General features: G+C 43.7%; 1 protein-coding gene across 2 annotated transcripts in view; it reads left to right on the top strand.

Annotated features, from left to right (window-relative positions):
* The window catches only part of LOC129815435 (RNA-binding motif, single-stranded-interacting protein 2-like), a 97,707-nt gene that overhangs the window by 48,159 nt on the left and 29,134 nt on the right, over nucleotides 1–20,414 (top strand). For both annotated transcript variants that reach the window (XM_055869272.1, XM_055869271.1), the window contains exons 5-6: nucleotides 7,219–7,376; nucleotides 10,794–10,873. In XM_055869272.1, the coding sequence (XP_055725247.1) occupies nucleotides 7,219–7,376; nucleotides 10,794–10,873 (238 nt within the window). The remainder of the gene's footprint in view (nucleotides 1–7,218; nucleotides 7,377–10,793; nucleotides 10,874–20,414) is intronic.

The raw sequence follows: 20,414 nt of genomic DNA, 5'->3' as shown, positions 1-20,414 counted from the left end.
TTACAGTTAGTATAAATACTGTAGTATAAGAAAACTGTAGTATATACTATAGTAATTAATGTACTGTTTTGTGGATTGTAGTATACTGTAGTATTTACTGTAGTGTTTTTGCAGACTGTAGCATACTTTAGTATTTACTGTAGTGTTTTTGCAGACTGTAGCATACTTTAGTATTTACTGTAGTCTTTTTGCGGACATTACTGTAGTATTTACTATAGTGTTTTTGTTTTATTTTCTGTGACATAGAAGTGGAGGCTTTCTCCTTCAGGAAACCTAATGGAGAAATACTAAAAGAGCAGATTTTCCATAACCTGTATGTAGGTCGGACTGGGGTCTGAATGGATAGTTCAGCACTTTTGCTCTTTTCTATAGCTTGTAGGGAACACAATGCATGATCTATACTTTGCATGTAGGTGTTTCACTTATTGGTGGCACAAATTGCAATATAGGGGAATGGGCAGGGTATATGCAAATTAAATACTTTAGTATTTACTATAGTTTAAAAAGGGTAGTGTTTTTGCAGACATTACTGTAGTATTGACTACAGGTTTCTTTTGCAGATATTACTGTAGTATTTACTATAGTATCCTACAGTATACTACATCATTGTAGAGTAAGTACTACACATGATCGAGGGATACTACAGTGTGTAGTATACTATTCTACAGTATACTACAATTTACTATAGAATTCTGTAGTAAGTACTGTAGAATTCTGTAATAAACTGTAGTATTTTTTTATGTGAGAATGTTCAGAGAACCTGAACTTTCAAAGAATTTATTTGATTTGATGGTGAATTGACAGTTCGTTCTGCCAAGTTGGCATCTATATTGAACCACAAAAAGGAGAGACAGTGTTCATGCAAACACACTCCCTCCAACATTCCCAGTGGTTACAAAGGTGAGCTCTTATACTGTATGTTGTTATGGCCTGAATGGTGATAAGTGTTCTCTTGGCACCATCTCAAGATCTTCGTTAGCTGGCAGTTGGCTGGGTGGGAGAGAGGGAGGGTGAAGAGGTCACAGCATCTGAGGAGAACAGGAAGGCTATCAGATGGAATGGAACTGGTCGTTTCTCCTCTTCCCTCTCTTGACTCTTCCTCTCCTCTTCACCTCTATTCTTACATCTCCCCTCGCCCCTTTTCACCCATCCCTCTCTTCCTCTTTCCCTCCTCCTTTGTGTGGCTGGCAATATGTGTGTCCTGCTGAGTGGCTCCTGCTATGGGCCTTGTCCTGAGCTCTTTGTGTGGGTGTTTGCAGTCAAAGGGACTGTTGTGGGCCCATTAAGCTGATCCCTCTGTGCCTCTCAGGCCCCCCATTGAGAGGGCCCCGGGAAGGGTGCCACTGCACCCGCCGTCAATGGGATGGGGACAATGAGCTGGCCTGTGCCTGCCTGGGTTTGTATCTGGGCCTGGGGCTGACACTATAGGGCTACAATCACTCCAACCCGGCCCTGCAACAGGGTCCAAGTCACTTCACTACTACAGAGCGAAGATGGACCAGCACGGGAATTTATACACTAACTTCAGAATTAAGACGAGCCTTGCAACTGAAAATCAGGGTCCACCTAATCACTCCTCCTGCTACCCAGATATTGTATCCAAACACTCACTGTAATAGAAGTTAGAACACAATAGCCTAACTTACATAAACAGTATACAGTGGCAAGAGAAAGTATGTGAACCCTTTGGAATTATTGGATCTGATCTTCATCTAAGTCACAACAATAGACAAACACAGTCTGCTTAAACTAATAACACACAAACAATTATATGTTTGCATGTCTTTATTGAACACACCGTGTAAACATACACAGTGCAGAGTGTAAAAAGTATGTGAACCCTTGGTTTTAATAACTGGTTGATCCTAATTTGGCAGCAATAACCTCAACCAAACCTTTTCTGTAGTTGCGGATCAGACCTGCACAACGGTCAGGAGGAATTTTGGACCATTCCTCTTTACAAATCTGTTTCAGTTCAGCAATATTCTTGGGATGTCTGGTGTGAAACGCTCTCTTGAGGTCATGCCACAGCATCTCAATCGGGTTGAGGTCAGGACTCTTACTAGGCCACTCCAGAAGGCGTATTTTCTTCTGTTGAAGCCATTCTGTTGTTGATTTACTTCTGTGTTTTGGGTCATTGTCCTGTTGCATCACCCAACTTCTGTTGAGCTTCAATTGGCGGACAGATAGCTTTACATTCTCCTGCAAAATGTCTTGATAAACTTGGGAATTCCTTTTTCCGTCGATGATAGCAAGCTGTCCAGGCCCTGCAGCAGCAAAGCAGCTCCAAACCATGATGCTCCCTTCACCATACTTTACAGTTGGGATGAGGTTTTGATGTTGGTGTGTTGTGCCTTTCTTTCTCCACACGTATGTTACCTTTCCTGCCTCGCCTCCAGGCCGTAGTCGGGACGGCTCAGGGGAGCCTTCACTTGCTAGCTCCGGGGCCAGGGCAATTTATGGATACTCTGGGGAAATTCCCACATTTGGGGATCTTATCCGCTGCTAATGACGAGTTAGTCTGGAATTCCACTGAAATAGTTAACTTTTATTAAAACTTGTACATCATTTGAGGTAGTCTGAATGACAAAATAAAATAGTGGGCTAGTGGGCTAACCATTCTTGTTTAGTGTTTTACGTAGTGTAGACTCGTCAACAGAGATATTAGCACGTTCCAGAGATTTCTTTAAGTCTTTAGCTGACACTCTAAGATTCTTCTTAACCTCATTGAACATTCTGCGCTGTGCTCTTGCAGTCATCTTTGCAGGATGGACACTACCAGGGAGAGTAGCAACAGGGCTGAACTTTCTCCATTTATAGACAGTTTGTCTTACCGTGAACTGATGAACATCAAGGCTTTTAGAGCTACTTTTTTAACCCTTTCCAGCTTTATGCAAGTCAACAATTCTTAATCTTGCATCTTCCGAGATCTCTTTTGTTCAAGGCATAGTTCACATCAGGCAGTGCTTCTTGTGAATAGCAAACTCAAATTTTGTGAGTGTTTTTTATAGGGCAGGGCAGCTCTAACCAACATCTCCAATCTCATCTCATTGATTGGACTCCAGGTTAGCTGACTCCTGACTCCAATTAGCTTTTGGAGAAGTCATTAGCCTAGGGGTTCACATACTTTTCCCAACCTACTCTGTGAATGTTTAAATGATTATTCAATATAGACAAGAAAAATACAATAATTTGTGAGTTATTAGTTTAAGCAGACTGTGTTTGTCTGTTGTTGTGACTTAGAGGAAGATTGTTATGACCAATTTATGCAGAAATCCAGATAATTCCAAAGGGTTCAAATACTTTTTCTTGCTACTGTAACTGAGAAGTTGTTAGTGGCCAAAACAGTGGAGAGTGCCCTATTAGAAGTCATTTTGGGCCTGTGAGCTACAGTGAGCTACTCTGCATCATGACCTGGCCTTCTGAACTGGGCTTATGGGTTGTTAGGTTACCCAGGTATAACTCAGTCTTTGATTAAAGACAAGGAGAAAACCACAGATACTGACAGTGATGACCACCCTGTTTTGTGCATCCCTGATTTAAACAGTATCTGTCTAAATCTGAAATCAGACACTAAAATAAAATATATTTGCATTAGTCAGGTTATTTCCTTGTACTGTCACTGAATGTGGGTCATGTTGTTGTCATGTTTCCAGTGTGTTGGATCTTTAACAGTGTGGGCCATGCTGAGCGTTATCATAACTCACAGCCAGTCAGTCGTCTCTACAGAGGAGTGTCTATGGGGCTAGCTTTGGGGCTGTCTATGGGGTGGCTATGGGCTTTCTATAGGGCTGCCTATGGGGCTGACTATGGGGCTGTTTTGTGGCTGGCTTGTGAGTTGTCTATAGGTTGTCTATGGGGCTGGTTATGGTACTGTCTATGGGGCTGGTAATGGTACTGTCTATGGGGCTGGTTATGGTACTGTTTTTGGGGTTGGCTATGGTACTGTTTTTGGGGTTGGCTATGTGGCTAGTTATGGGCTGTCTATGGGGCTGTCTATAGGCTGACTATGTGGCTAGTTATGGGCTGTCTGGGGCTGTCTATAGGCTGACTATGGGGCTGTCTATAGGCTGACTATGTGGCTGTCTATGGGGTAGTTTACGTGACTGTTTATGGGCTGTCTTTTAACTTGGTGGGGAGGGACAGGGAAATAATGGAAAGTGATATAAATCAACAGCTCTTTACTTTCTAGAGAGCCTTCCTTTCTGCGTACAGACGTCAGCTCACACTCACCACCAGCTCGTCGCCATAGATGTGTAACGGATGTGAAATGGCTAGCTAGTTAGCGGGTATGCGCTAGTAGCATTTCAATCAGTTACGTCACTTGCTCTGAGACTTTAAGTAGGGTTTCCCCTTGCTCTGCAAGGGCCGCGGCTTTTGTGGAGCGATGGTAACGACGCTTCGTGGGTGACCGTTGTTGATGTGTGCAGAAGGTCCCTGGTTCGCGCCCGTGTCGGGGCGAGGGGACGGTTTAAAGTTATACTGTTACAGATGCATACTGAGCAAAACTCCAGGGTTGTGTGTCACCAGAGGAGAGAGAAAGAATAGAGAGGGAGAGTTGGATAAAAAGAGAGAAAGAGCAAGGAAGAGATTCCATTTCACATGTGGTGTGCTTGGGTGTGGTCCAGACATAATTTGAATATAAGCATCAGAGGAACCGTTTAAGAGATGTTGTCCCCGCATGCAGAACAGGATTAGATAGATCAGTCAGTCTTATCTATATTATATGACTGGTCACAGTACCACTGAGTTGTGTAACAAGGAAGTGTCTCCTTAACCACCAATGTGGTTTAAAATCCCGTAAATTAGCACTTTCCCTCACGTTGAATCCTGGTTAATTTAAGGAGATGTATATTTATTGTGAGGACAGGCCAACACAGCGTGACATTGAGAAGTGTTTCAGGATGCTGTGTGTTGACACGCTTCAGTACCATAAATCCACCCAGGAATTCCTCATTGTCCGATCAACAAAGTGACAAGCATGGTACAACACCCAGCTCAACTCCTGCTGAACTCCCTGTGCAAACTAAGGGTGCGTCCCAAATGCACCCTAGTCCCTATGTTGCGCAATACTTTTGACCTCAAACTGAAGCTCCAGTAGGCAGCTACCTGTGTTCTTCGGCTCTCCTGTCTATTTGACTTAGGATCAAGCCGACTTTGCTTATGAATCAACAGAGATAAGTGTGGACATACTGGTCTGTTGAATTAACCTATATTTTGGCTCAGTTTCTGTCTTAAAGGAGGGAGATGGAAATGGAGGGAACAGCAGGATGTAGTGTAGTCATATGGGGTGGTGTGTCACGCGGGACTAGGTTGGCGAAAGAACCAGACGCAGAGAGAGAGAGCCTTATATTCCTTATATTTTTTCTTAACAAAACTGAATAAGCCCGAACATCCAGGGCGCAGAGAGCACACTTGCCAAACACCCAAAATACACACACGTAACAAAAAACAATCCCGCACAAAACAAGGGCGGGTTTAACTCCTAATTATAGGGAAGCTCATTACGAAACAAAAAACAGGTGCAACTAATAAGACAAAACAAACAGACAAACGAAAAAGGGATCGGTGGCGGCTAGTAGGACGGTGACGACGACCGCCGAGCACCGCCCGAACAGGCAGGGGAGTCAACTTCGGCGGAAGTCGTGACATGGTGTCACTGGTGTGGATGGTGTTTTTTTTATTTATTTTTTTGATCCCATTTTCTCCCCAATTTTCGTGGTATCCAATCGCTAGTAATTACTACCTTGTCTCATCGCTACAACTCCCGTACGGGCTCGGGAGAGACGAAGGTCGAAAGCCATGCGTCCTCCGAAGCACAACCCAACCAGCCATACTGCTTCTTAACACAGCGCGCCTCCAACCCGGAAGCCAGCCGCACCAATGTGTCGGAGGAAACACCGTGTACCTGGCCCCCTTGGCTGGCGCGCACGGCCCGCCACAGGAGTCGCTGGAGCGCGATGAGACAAGGATATCCCTACCGGCCAAACCCTCCCTACCCCGGACGACGCTATGCCAATTGTGCGTCGCCCCACGGACCTCCCGGTCGCGGCCGGCTGCGACAGAGCCTGGGCGCGAACCCAGAGACTCTGGTGGCGCAGTTAGCACTGCGATGCAGTGCCCTAGACCACTGCGCCACCCGGGAGGCTGGATGGTGTTTTTGACTGGTTGTGACGAGATGTATGTGGATCTGTAATTTAGACTTGACTGAAATGCTAGCTTTAAACACTGTATCTCAACCTTAGCTCATATCTTCTCTATTCCTCCCTGGGGCATGAACCTGGTAACCTGATATTCACTATCACATTTCATAACAAGTTGTTTCCTCATGCTCTCTCAAATGTTGCATAAAAACCTTTGTGAGAGGGAAAGAGAGACTGTGGGAAAGGCTGTATCAGGAGAGAGAGAGACTATTGCATGAGACAGGGAGAAAAGACTGTGTACAGTCAGACACTTTTGTAGTTCCTCCCTCTATCCGTTCTCCCACTGTACCCCCTCTATTGTCTTTGCTTTTCAATGCTCCTCATTCCCCCTAGTCTCTCCCACCCCCTATAGTTTTCTCATTTACTTCCTTCAGTTACAGCAGGTTGTCAGATAGAAGCACAACTCCAATGAACAAACACACTCCTCTCCCCATCATCAAATTCTCCCCCTTTTCACTCCCTTCCTCCTGAATATTACTTGCCTTTCTCCTCTCCCCTGTTTGTTGAAGCTCCCTCTTCCATCCCTCCTCCCCTCCTCTCCCTGCATTTGGCCCAGCGCCTACTCACCCGGTTGCCAAGCTCCTGTTGTTGTGCGAACTCTAAACTTCACGCCTGGTTTCCTGTATGTTTCTACATAGTCTCACAAGGTTTCACTCTTGAGCTCTGGAATCGGAATCGTCTCTCATTCCTCTTTTATTAATTATTTTCGTCTGGGCTCTTTTTCAGTCCTTCCACATTTCCACATACTTTTCCTGCATTATAATGCTTACATTTCCTAGTAGCTGAATATGTTTTTAAGATGTGAAAAGTGCTATTGTACTTACAAAGCACTCACATACAACCCACATTCAGTCATAATCCACTGACAATACTAATTTGTTATATCGTATATCTTTCATGACCATGACGTCACAAATATATCTAACAGAATTTAAACAGTGAATGTAAACCCTCTTTGTTTGTGATTACACACTGTGAGTCTGATTTACCCTGTCTGTCTGTTTTCCTTATACAGCAACAGGAGCAGGACCCCACCAACCTGTACATCTCCAACCTGCCTGTGTCCATGGACGAGCAGGAGCTGGAGAGCATGCTAAAGTCCTTCGGCCAAGTCATCTCCACACGCATCCTCCGCGATGCCAACGGGATCAGCCGTGGCGTTGGCTTCGCCAGGTACACACTACATGCTACACCAGTAGCATCTTTGGCAACGTGTTACACCAGCAGCTAAAACTACATGTTACAATAGTAGCAGTGGTGTAGTGGAGGGTATACGCAGAAATATGCCATGTACACACTTTCTTTTCTTGGGCATTGCGTATACTCACTTCTTAATCCCCATGATGCATATCAAAGTAGTGTAGTGGAGGTATACGTTGTATCAATTAATAAGGCCTATGGAACAGATCAGAATGTTTATCTTAACATTTTGATAAACCCATTATTTCTTCTCATTTTAAGCACAGCAATGTGCACACGGCGTTAGGCCTACAGTACACATGCATGTTCCAACACGCAAATATTCCAAAATGCAATTTGTGGGAAAACACCGTTCTAAAATGCACATGTAAACGGTTTCATGGACAGAGATGGAAACATTCATTTGAAAATTTGAAAGAGGAGAGATCTAAAGATGCAACAAGTATATTGGGTTGCTAATATGACTAGGATAATGCTTTTGGCTGCTAGACAATGAAAGAAAGTCGATTTGACAACCAATAGAACAGGAGAGTGAAAATTATACTGATGCTAATGATAGGCCTAACCATCTTCTGGTAGATAGAAATGCTTTCCCAAAAACCTTTGCTATTAAATGTTAACTAGCTACAAAGTAGTCTGCCTGGCAGAATGATATGATTATTTGCATCAATCCAGTTGTAACGGTCGTCGAAGTCTGATGAGGAAGAATCGGACCAAAGCGCAGCGTGGTAAGTGTTCATGATTTTATTAAACTGAATACTAGAACAAAATAACAAAGTGAATAAACGAAACCGAAACAGTCCTGTCAGGTGCAGAACACTAAACAGAAAACAACTACCCACAAAACACAGGTGGGAAAGTCTACCTAAGTATGGTTCCCAATCAGAGACAACGATAGACATCTGTCCCTGACTGAGAACCATACCCGGCCAAAACAAAGATATACAGAACATAGAAAAAATAACATAGAATGCCCACCCCAAATCACACCCTGACCAAACCAAAATAGAGACATAAAAAGCTCTCTAAGGTCAGGGCGTGACACCAGTGGCTATTTGTTCTACAAACTCCATCTCATATGAGCTACAGAAACACCACCCACCAAACAACAGTGCCAGGTGCCTACACACTTTAATTAAAGGGTAACTACACTCAAAAATCCAAATTTATTAGATTTTTCTCAGATCTCAAAAGTGGTGTCCTGATGTGGTTTAAGCATTGTTGTGCAATGTTGTTGTTTTTCTATAAAACAAACTGTGAATTTATCTAGGTTTCAATCCAATTGCCAAAAGATTATAATCCGAATATTCTAAAATCAGCATAAAATGTGCATTTTCCCACCAGAGATGTGCTTCCATCAAACTGACTTGTGGGTAAAAGGATATGTGTGATGACGTAGTACACATTAACATTTATTTTGCGGTTAAATTCCGATCATGTACCAAATAATGAATCGTAACTTACTTCATCTGTAGCCTAATAAACTGCATACTTTCCCGAGTCTAAATGGGAATACCACACAACATGTCATCGCGTGACTCCAAGTTTACTTCAATATGATAGTTGCTATATCAATATTTACTCCTAAAAGCGTGTCCACCACCATTTCTCGCATAATTAATTTTACAGACACAAAACGACACACATTGTCTAGCGTATTTTGTTTTTGTCGTCATTTGGTGAGTTTACAGATGAATTTGCGGTTTCAGTCAGGCCTGTTGTGCAATTTTTTTTATCCAACATGTTATTTAGTGGAATAAAAAGGTTGGATGGTGACCTGGTTATAGAGAGTGAAAAAGAAATGTATGGACAAATCAGAAACCTGTGAACTTCTGATTCAGTTGACAAGCTCATTCATCTATTTCAATAGTAGGCCTAATATTACCTACTTGCACAGTACACGTTTTTTGCCAAATAAGAGTGTACCCACTTCTCCAGGCACCCCTTTTATTTATTTATTTTTATTTTACCGTTATTTTACCAGGTAAGTTGACTGAGAACACGTTCTCATTTGCAGCAACGACCTGGGGAATAGTTACAGGGGAGAGGAGGGGGATGAATGAGCCAATTGTAAACCCTACACCACTGATTAGCAGAGAGGGGTAAATTGAACCAAAGGGGTAAGTTTAGCCATCCTTGTATCTAGGAAACCATAACCAAAATTAATCATTTGACCAAATATTTTGGAAGAGGTCATTATTTCATGGAGTCAGTGAAGGAAGAAACTACATGGGAAAATGGTTATATCCAAAAAATAGATTTTCACCTAGTCAAGTTAATGTATAGTGTTAGAAGTTTCATGATGCTTTTATCTAAACCAAAGTAAATAACTTTAAGATTGTTCTATAAATCCGTTGGGGTCTCTTTAAGCTTCAATATGAGGTCCTAAACAGAATGAAAGTGCATCCTTGTAGCCAAGGCTATAAATGAGCATTTTTCATTGGTAACACTGTTCCTCCCAACGTTAAAAAGTTAGGAGCACCACATGACATTGAGATACAACCTATATAGGTCCTATATGAATTCTAGCTACTTTTGAAGCACATGGTGTGCACTAGAAACTAATATATGACACTGGAAAGACATTCATTTATTATAAAAGCTAAAGTCATTTGTGGAATATTAGGTTTCTACATTGTGTAAAAGCACAATTTTCCGAAGGAGATGCATTACATAGACAATTGTACACTGTGTCTTTAAAAATGTCAGGCTTATGATGATGGCATGCAAGAGATCTCTCATTCATTCATTGCTATCATTATTGATCTTCTGAAGAAGCTAACCATCACACTACCATCGCCATGCTTTCATTCATTCATTGCTATCATTATTGATTTCCTGAAGAAGCTAACCATCACACTACCATCGCCATGCTTTCATTCATTCATTGCTATCATTATTGATTTCCTGAAGAAGCTAACCATCACACTACCATCGCCATGCTTTCATTCATTCATTGCTATCATTATTGATCTCCTGAAGAAGCTAACCATCACACTACCATCGCCATGCTTGACCGTTGGTATGAGGTTCTTACCGTGGAATGCAGTGTTTGGTTTTCGCCAGGCATAATGGGACCCATGTCGTCCAAAAGTCCAAAAAGTTATACTTTTGACCCATCTGTCCATAGAACATTCTTCCAAGAGTCTTGATGATCTTCCAGGTGCTTTTTGGCAAACTTTTTGGATGAGATGGGTCCTAATGCTCCTAATGTTTTGTACACTCAGTGTATTTGTTAGACAGAATAATATAATTCCCCTGGCTGAGTGATGCTGAATGTAAAAATGCGTTCAATTTACCCATCTCTTCCCTACATGCTATATCAGCAACAACAAGGGTCACACTGGGGTCTCTCAGAGTAATGAAATTGAATGTTTGACTTTGTTTCAGGATGGAGTCCACAGAGAAGTGTGAAGCCATTATTCAACATTTTAATGGGAAATTCATTAAGACTCCACCAGGAGTTCCAGGTGAGCAGATCTTTCTACCTGTCTCATCTATGTATTCCCCACAAAGCCCAGATGTTATGATACCACCTCAGTCATTCACTTCAGATGGCAAAACAAGAGCTGTGTCCAGAAACAATCGCTATCCCCTATCCCCTACAAATGTGTGGAGATCTGAGAGGTTTGGACAGACATAAGCAATATGGCAAAACTTCAATCTAGCCTACACTATAAAAACAATCTAGTTGTTTCAACTAAATATTATTAGGTAACTAGTTCCACTGTATTTTTTTTGTTTACTAAACTTTTCGGTCAAATTGTTACCTGAATTTAATGTTTTTAGTTGGCCCAAACTTAGCTTCAACATGTGAAAACATAGGCAAAAATTCTGTCAACTTAAAATGTGTTTATTCAAATTGTCTAGAAATTATTATTTTGGAATGTTACCCCCAAAAATGACTGTGGACCTAGTTACACACAGACAGTGCTTATAACATACAATGTTTTCAACTTACATTTTTTATACACGTTGACACGCTGTCTTTTCTTTAGGTAAGATGTCAAAAATTATAATTTCTAGTTCACTCCTTTCTCAATTGAAAATCATCCCCCCTCCTCAATCAGTCAATCAATCAAATGTACACTGCTCAAAAAAATAAAGGGAACACTTAAACAACACAATGTAACTCCAAGTCAATCAAACTTCTGTGAAATCAAACTGTCCACTTAGGAAGCAACACTGATTGACAATAAATGTCACATGCTGTTGTGCAAATGGAATAGACAAAAGGTGGAAATTATAGGCAATTAGCACAGCACCCCCAATAAAGGAATGGTTCTGCAGGTGGTGACCACAGACCACTTCTCAGTTCCTATGCTTCCTGGCTGATGTTTTGGTCACTTTTGAATGCTGGCGGTGCTTTCACTCTAGTGGTAGCATGAGACGGAGTCTACAACCCACACAAGTGGCTCAGGTAGTGCAGTTCATCCAGGATGGCACATCAATGCGAGCTGTGGCAAAAAGGTTTGCTGTGTCTGTCAGCGTAGTGTCCAGAGCATGGAGGCGCTACCAAGAGACAGGCCAGTACATCAGGAGACGTGGAGGAGGCCGTAGGAGGGCAACAACCCAGCAGCAGGACCGCTACCTCCGCCTTTGTGCAAGGAGGTGCACTGCCAGAGCCCTGCAAAATGACCTCCAGCAGGCCACAAATGTGCATGTGTCAGCATATGGTCTCACAAGGGGTCTGAGGATCTCATCTCGGTACCTAATGGCAGTCAGGCTACCTCTGGCGAGCACATGGAGGGCTGTGCGGCCCCACAAAGAAATGCCACCCCACACCATGACTGACCCACCGCCAAACCGGTCATGCTGGAGGATGTTGCAGGCAGCAGAACGTTCTCCACGGCGTCTCCAGACTCTGTCACGTCTGTCACATGTGCTCATGTGTTCAGTGTGAACCTGCTTTCATCTGTGAAGAGCACAGGGCTCCAGTGGCGAATTTCCCAATCTTGGTGTTCTCTGGCAAATGCCAAACGTCCTGCACGGTGTTGGGCTGTAAGCACAACCCCCACCTGTGGACGTCGGTCCCTCATACCACCCTCATGGAGTCTGTTTCTGACCGTTTGAGCAGACACATGCACATTTGTGGCCTGCTGGAGGTCATTTTGCAGGGCTCTGGCAGTGCACCTCCTTGCACAAAAGCGGAGGTAGCGGTCCTGCTGCTGGGTTGTTGCCCTCCTACGGCCTCCTCCACGTCTCCTGATGTACTGGCCTGTCTCCTGGTAGCGCCTCCATGCTCTGGACACTACGCTGACAGACACAACAAACCTGTTTGCCACAGCTCGCATTGATGTGCCATCCTGGATGAACTGCACTACCTGAGCCACTTGTGTGGGTTGTAGACTCCATCTCATGCTACCACTAGAGTGAAAGCACCGCCAGCATTCAAAAGTGACCAAAACATCAGCCAGGAAGCATAGGAACTGAGAAGTGGTGTGTGGTCACCACCTGCAGAACCATTCCTTTTTTGGGGTTGTCTTACTAATTGCCTATAATTTCCACCTTTTGTCTATTCCATTTGCACAACAGCATGTGAAATTTATTGTCAATCAGTGTTGCTTCCTAAGTGGACAGTTTGATTTCACAGAACTGTGATTGACTTGGAGTTACATTGTGTTGTTTAAGTGTTCCCTTTATTTTTTTGAGCAGTGTATTTATAAAGCCTTTTTTACATCAGCTGAGATCACAAAGTGCTGTATAGAAACCCGGCCTAAAACTCCAAACAGCAAGCAATGCAGATGTAGAAGCACGGTGGCTAGGAAAAACTACCTAGAAAGGCAGGAACCTAGGAAGAAACCTAGAGAGGAACCATGCTCTGAGGGGTGGCCAGTCCTCTTCTGGCTGTGCCGGGTGGAGATTATAACAGTACATGGCCAAGATGTTCAAACATTCATAGATGATCAGCAGGGTAAAATAATAATAATCACAGTGGTTGTAGAGGGTGCAACAGGTCAGCACCTCAGGACTACATGTCAGTTGGCTTTTCATAGCCAATCGTTCAGAGTTAGAGACAGCAGGTGGGGTAGAGAGAGAGAGTCGAAAACAGCAGGTCCGGGACAAGGTAGCACGTCCGGTGAACAGGTCAGGGTTCCATAGCCTCAGGCAGAACAGTTGAAACTGGAGCAGCAGCACGACCAGGTGGACTGGGGACAGCAAGGAGTGATCAGGCCAGGTAGTCTGAGGCATGGTCCTAGGGCTCAGGTCCTCCGAGAGAGAGAAAGAAAGAGAGAGAGAGAGAGAGAGAGAGAGAGAATTAGAGGGAGCATACTTACATTCACACAGGACACTGGATAAGACAGGATAAATACTCCAGATATAACAGACTGACCCTAGCCCCTGACACATAAACTACTGCAGCATAATTACTGGAGGCTGAGACAGGAGGGGTCGGGAGACACGGTTGCCCTGTACGACTACAGGGCCAACCAGGCAGGATATAACCGCACCCATCTTTCCAAAGCACAGCCCCCACACCACTAGAGGGATATCTTCAACCACCAACTTACTACCCTGAGACAAGGCCGAGTATAGCCCACAAAGATCTCCCCACGGCACGAACCCGAGGGGGGCGTCAACCCGGACAGGAAGATCACGCCAGAGACTCAACCCACTCAAGTGACGCACCCTTCCTAGGGACGGCATGGAAGAGCACCAGTAAGCCAGTGACTCAGCCCCCGTAATAGGGTTAGAGGCAGAGAATCCCAGTGGAGAGAGGGGAACCGGCCAGGCAGAGACAGCAAGGGTGGTTCGTCGCTCCAGTGCCTTTCTGTTCACCTTCACACCCCGGGGCCAGAATACACTCAATCATAGGACCTACTGGAGAGATGAGTCTTCAATAAAGACTTAAAGGTCGACACAGAGTCTGCGTCTCTCACATGAATAGGCAGACCATTCCATAAAAATGTAGCTCTATAGGAGAAAGCCCTGCCTCCAGCCGTTTGCTTAGAAATTCTAGGAACAATAAGGAGGCCTGTGTCTTGTGACCGTAGCGTACATGTAGGTATGTACAGCAGGACCAAATCAGAAGGATAGGTAGGAGCAAGCCCATGTAATACTTCAAAGGTTAACAGTAAAACCTTGATATCAGCCCTTGCCTTAACAGAAAGCCAGTGTAGAGAGGCTAGCACTGGAGCAATATGATAATTTTTGGGGGTTCAAGTCAAGATTCTAGCAGCCGTGTTTAGCACTAACTGAAGTTTATTTAGTGCTTTTCCGGTTTGCCGGAAAGTATAGCATTGCAGTAGTCTAATCTAGAGGTCAACCGATTATGATTTGTCAACGCCGATACCGATTATTGGAGGACCATAAAAATCCGATACCAATTGATCGGCCGATTTTTAAAAATTAATTAATTTGTAATAATGACAATTACAACAATACTGAATGACAACTTTTGGTTTAACTAATATAATACATCAATGATATCAATTTAGCCTCAAATAAATAATGAAACATGTTCAATTTGGTTAAAATAATGCAAAAACAAAGTGTTGGAGAAGAAAGTAAAAGTGCAATATGTGCCATGTAAAAAAGCTAACGTTTAAGTCCTTGCTCAGAACATGAGAACATATGAAAGCTGGTGGTTCCTTTTAACATGAGTCTTCAATATTCCCAGGTAAGAAGTTTTAGGTTGAGGTTATTATAGGAATTATAGGACTATTTCTCTCTATACCATTTGTATTTCATATACCTTTGACTATTGGATGTTCTTATAGGCACTTTAGTTTTGCCAGTGTAACAGTATAGCCTTCTGTCCCTCTCCTCGCCCCTACCTGTGCTCGAACCAGTAACACATCGACAACAGCCGCTCTCGAAGCATCGTTACCCAAGGGGAACAACTACTCCAGGTCTCAGAGTGAGTGACGTTTGAAACGCTATTAGCGCGCACCCCGCTGACTAGCTAGCCATTTCACATCGGTTACACCAGCCTAATCTCGGGAGTTGATAGGCTTGAAGTCATAAACAGCGCAATGCTTGAAGCATTGCGAAGAGCTGCTGGTAAACGCACGAAAGTGCTGTTTGAATGAATGCTTACAAGCCTGCTGCTGCCTACCACCGCTCAGTCAGACTGCGCTATCAAATATCAAATCATAGACTTAATTATAACATAATAACACACAGAAATACGAGCCTTAGGTCATTAATATGGTCAAATCCGGAAACTATCATTTCGAAAATAAAACGTTTATTCTTTCAGTGAAATACGGAACTGTTCCGTATTTTATCTAACGGGTTGCATCCATAAGTCTAAATATTCCTGTTACATTGCACAACCTTCAATGTTATGTCATAATTACGTAAAATTCTGGCAAATTAGTTCACAACGAGCCAGGCGGCCCAAACTGTTGCATATACCCTGACTCTGCGTGCAATGAACGCAAGAGAAGTGACACAATTTCCCTAGTTTAATATTCCCTGCTAACATGAATTTCTTTTAACTAAATATGCAGGTTTATAAATATATACTTCTGTGTATTGATTTTAAGAAAGGCATTGATGTTTATGGTTAGGTACATTCGTGCAACGATTATGCTTTTTTCGCAAATGCGCTTTTGTTAAATCATCCCCCATTTGGCGAAGTTGGCTGTCTTTGTTAGGAAGAAATAGTCTTCACAGTTCGCAATGAGCCAGGCGGCCCAAACTGCTGCATATACCCTGACTCTGTTGCACAGAACGCAAGAGAAGTGACACAATTTCCCTAGTTAAAATAAATTCATGTTAGCAGGCAATATTAACTAAATATGAAGGTTTACAAATATATACTTGGGTATTGATTTTAAGAAAGGCGTTGATGTTTATGGTTAGGTACACATTGGTGCAACGACAGTGCTTTTTTCGCGAATGCGCTTGTTAAATCACCCGTTTGGCGAAGTAGGCTAAGTAGGCTATGATTTAATGATAAATTAACAGGCACCGCATCGATTATATGCAACGCAGGACAAGCTAGATAAACTAGTATTAACATCAACCATGTGTAGTTAACTAGTGATTATGTTAAGATTTATTGTTTTTTACAAGATACATTTAATGCTACCTAGCACCTTACCTTGGCTCCTTGCTGCACTCACATAACAAGTAGTCAGCCTGCCACGCAGTCTCCTCGTGGAGTGCAATGTAATCGGCCATGATCGGTGTCCAAAAATGCTGATTACCGATTGTTATGAAAACTTGAAATCGGCCCTAATTAATCAGCCATTCCGATTAATCGGTCGACCTCTAGTCTAATCTAGAAGTGTCAAAAGCATGGATAAATATTTCTGCATCATTTTTGGACAGAAAGTTTTTGATTTTTGCAATGTTACGTAGATGGAAAAAATATGTTCTTGAAACAGTCTTGATATGTACATCAATAGAGAGATCAGGGTCCAGAGTAACGCTGAGGTCCTTCACAGTTTTATTTGAGACAACTGTTTCAATATCAAGATTAATTGTCAGATCCAACAGAAGATCTCTTTGTTTCTTGGGACCTAGATCTAGCATTTCTGTTTTGTCCGAGTTTAAAAGTAAAACATTTGCCGCCATCCACTTCCTTATGTCTTTTTTATTTTATTTATTTTTTTATTTCACCTTTATTTAACCAGGTAGGCTAGTTGAAAACATGTTCTCATTTGCAACTGCGACCTGGCCAAGATAAAGCATAGCAGTGTGAACAGACAACAACACAGAGTTACACATGGAGTAAACAATAAACAAGTCAATAACATGGTAGAAAAAAAGAGAATCTATATACAATGTGTGCAAAAGGCATGAGGTAGGCAATAAATCGAATAATTACAATTTAGCAGATTAACACTGGAGTGATAAATCATCAGATGATCATGTGCAAGTAGAGATACTGGTGTGCAAAAGAGCAGAAAAGTAAATAAATAAAAGCAGTATGGGGGGTGAGGTAGGTAAATTGGGTGGGCTATATACCGATGGACTATGTACAGCTGCAGCGATCGGTTAGCTGCTCGGATAGCAGATGTTTAAAGTTGTTGAGGGAGATAAAAGTCTCCAACTTCAGAGATTTTTGCAATTCGTTCCAGTCGCAGGCAGCAGAGAACTGGAAGGAAAGGCGTCCAAATTAGGTTTTGGCTTTAGGGATGATCAGTGAGATACACCTGCTGGAGCGCGTGCTACTGGTGGGTGTAGCCATCGTGACCAGTGAACTGAGATAAGGCGGCACTTTACCTAGCATAGCCTTGTAGATGACCTGGAGCCAGTGGGTCTGACGACGAACATGTAGCGAGGGCCAGCCGACTAGGGCATACAGATCGCAGTGGTGGGTCGTATAAGGTGCTTTAGTAACAAAACGGATGGCACTGTGATAAACTGCATCCAGTTTGCTGAGTAGAGTATTTGAAGCTGTTTTGTAGATGACATCGCCGAAGTCGAGGATCGGTAGGATAGTCAGTTTTACTAGGGTAAGTTTGGCGGCGTGAGTGAAGGAGGCTTTGTTGCGAAATAGAAAGCCGACTCTAGATTTGATTTTGGATTGGAGATGTTTGATATGAGTCTGGAAGGAGAGTTTGCAGTCTAGCCAGACACCTAGGTACTTATAGATGTCCACATATTCTAGGTCGGAACCGTCCAGGGTGGGGATGCTAGTCGGGCGTGCGGGTGCAGGCAGCGAACGGTTGAAAAGCATGCATTTGGTTTTACTAGCGTTTAAGAGTAGTTGGAGGCCACGGAAGGAGTGTTGTATGGCATTGAAGCTCGTTTGGAGGTTAGATAGCACAGTGTCCAAGGAAGGGCCAGAAGTATACAGAATGGTGTCGTCTGCGTAGAGGTGGATCAGGGAATCGCCCGCAGCAAGAGCAACATCATTGATATATAAAGAGAAAAGAGTCGGCCCGAGAATTGAACCCTGTGGTACCCCCATAGAGACTGCCAGAGGACCGGACAACATGCCCTCCGATTTGACACACTGAACTCTGTCTGCAAAGTAGTTTGGCAAGGCAGCCATTAGAAAAACCGAGGCTACTGAGTCTGCCGATAAGAATATGGTGATTGACAGAGTCGAAAGCCTTGCCCAGGTCGATGAAGACGGCTGCACAGTAATGTCTTTTATCGATGGCGGTCATTATATCGTTTAGTACCTTGAGCGTGGCTGAGGTGCACCCGTGACCGGCTCGGAAACCGGATTGCACAGCGGAGAAGGTACGGTGGGATTCGAGATGGTCAGTTTGTTGACTTGGCTTTCGAAGACCTTAGATAGGCAGGGCAGGATGGATATAGATCTGTAACAGTTTGGGTCCAGGGTGTCTCCCCCTCTGACTGCGGCAGCTTTCCAATCCTTGGGGATCTCAGATGATACGAAGGAGAGGTTGAACAGGCTGGTAATAGGGGGTGCGACAATGGCGGCGGACAGTTTCAGAAATAGGGGGTCCAGATTGTCAAGCCCAGCTGATTTGTATGGGTCCAGGTTTTCCAGCTCTTTCAGAACATCTGCTATCTGGATATGGGTAAAGGAGAAGCTGGGGAGGCTTGGGCGAGTAGCAGCGGGGGGGGCGGGGCTGTTGGCCAAGGTTGGAGTCGCCAGGAGGAAGGCATGGCCAGCCATTGAGAAATGCTTGTTGAAGTTTTCGATTATCACGGATTTATCGGTGGTGACCGTGTTACCTAGCCTCAGTGCAGTGGGCAGCTGGGAGGAGGTGCTCTCGTTCTCCATGGACTTTACAGTATCCCAGAACTTTTTGGAGTTAGAGATACAGGATGCAAATTTCTGCTTGAAAAAGCTGGCCTTTGCTTTCCTGACTGACTGCGTGTATTGGTTCCTGACTTCCCTGAACAGTTGCATATCACGGGGGCTCTTCGATGCTATTGCAGTTCGCCACAGGATGTTTTGTGCTGGTCGAGGGCAGTCAGTTCTGGAGTGAACCAAGGGATATATCTGTTCTTAGTTCTGCATTTTTTGAACGGAGCATGCTTGTCTAATATGGTGAGGAAGTAACTTTTAAAGAATGACCAGGCATCCTCAACTGACGGGATGAGGTCAATATCCTTCCAGGGTACCCGGGCCAGGTCGATTAGAAAGGACTGCTCGCAGAAGTGTTTTAGGGAGCGTTTGACAGTGATGAGGGGTGGTCGTTTGACCGCGGACCCCTAGCGGATACAGGCAATGAGGCAGTGATCGCTGAGATCTTGATTGAAGACAGCAGAGGTGTATTTGGAGGGAAATTTGGTCAGGATAATGTGGAAGCCTGTCTGAAACACAGGCTTCCAATGAGGGCAATTTTGGGGCTTCACCATATTTCATCGAAATGTACAGCTGTGTATCGTACGCATAGCTAACATTATGTTTCCGAAGGACATCACCAAGAGGCAGAGGTGGGACCAAGTCATTGTTTTCCAAGTCACAAGTAAGTCTCAAGTCTTACCACTCAAGTCCCAAGTCAAGTTCCAAGTCAAGTCCCAAGTCAAGTTCCAAGTCAAGTCAACTATCGAGGATCGCTATGGGGCGCAATCGGGCGATGTAGGCTTGTACACAATCACCCAACCTTAACACACACACACACACACACACACACACACACACACACACACACACACACACACACACACACACACACACACACACACACACACACACACACACACACACACACACACACACACACACACACACACACACACACACACACACACACACACTCTCTCTCTGTGGTTACAGTAGGCTAATGTATGTCAATGGTTTTAGGAACAGCAGTAACATCAGGCAGGATTTAGGCTACCAACTGCCTAGCCAGTTGTAGCTCAATCTTGGGTGCAATGATCACGTTCCCGCACTGACTGACTGTGTGGAGGCTCATTGATTTAATGTTACGTTAGCCTACATGATACACCAGTAAAGTAATAAAATATATAGCTGTTGGCTATATTAGCCACGACTTACCGTTCTTTGTGCAGCTACAAATGTCGAACAAAGTTGGAAATTGTTGCACCTCCATCTGTAATGTTCTTCCCGCATGTTCTGCAAGTTGCAATCCGTTTTTTGTTGTTACAGCATAGTCTTTATTTCCG

The sequence above is a fragment of the Salvelinus fontinalis genome, chromosome 18, assembly GCF_029448725.1.
Source record: "Salvelinus fontinalis isolate EN_2023a chromosome 18, ASM2944872v1, whole genome shotgun sequence".
NCBI lineage: Eukaryota > Metazoa > Chordata > Actinopteri > Salmoniformes > Salmonidae > Salvelinus > Salvelinus fontinalis.
Note: the sequence above shows the minus strand (reverse complement) of the source record. Positions and strands in the feature narration are given on the sequence as shown.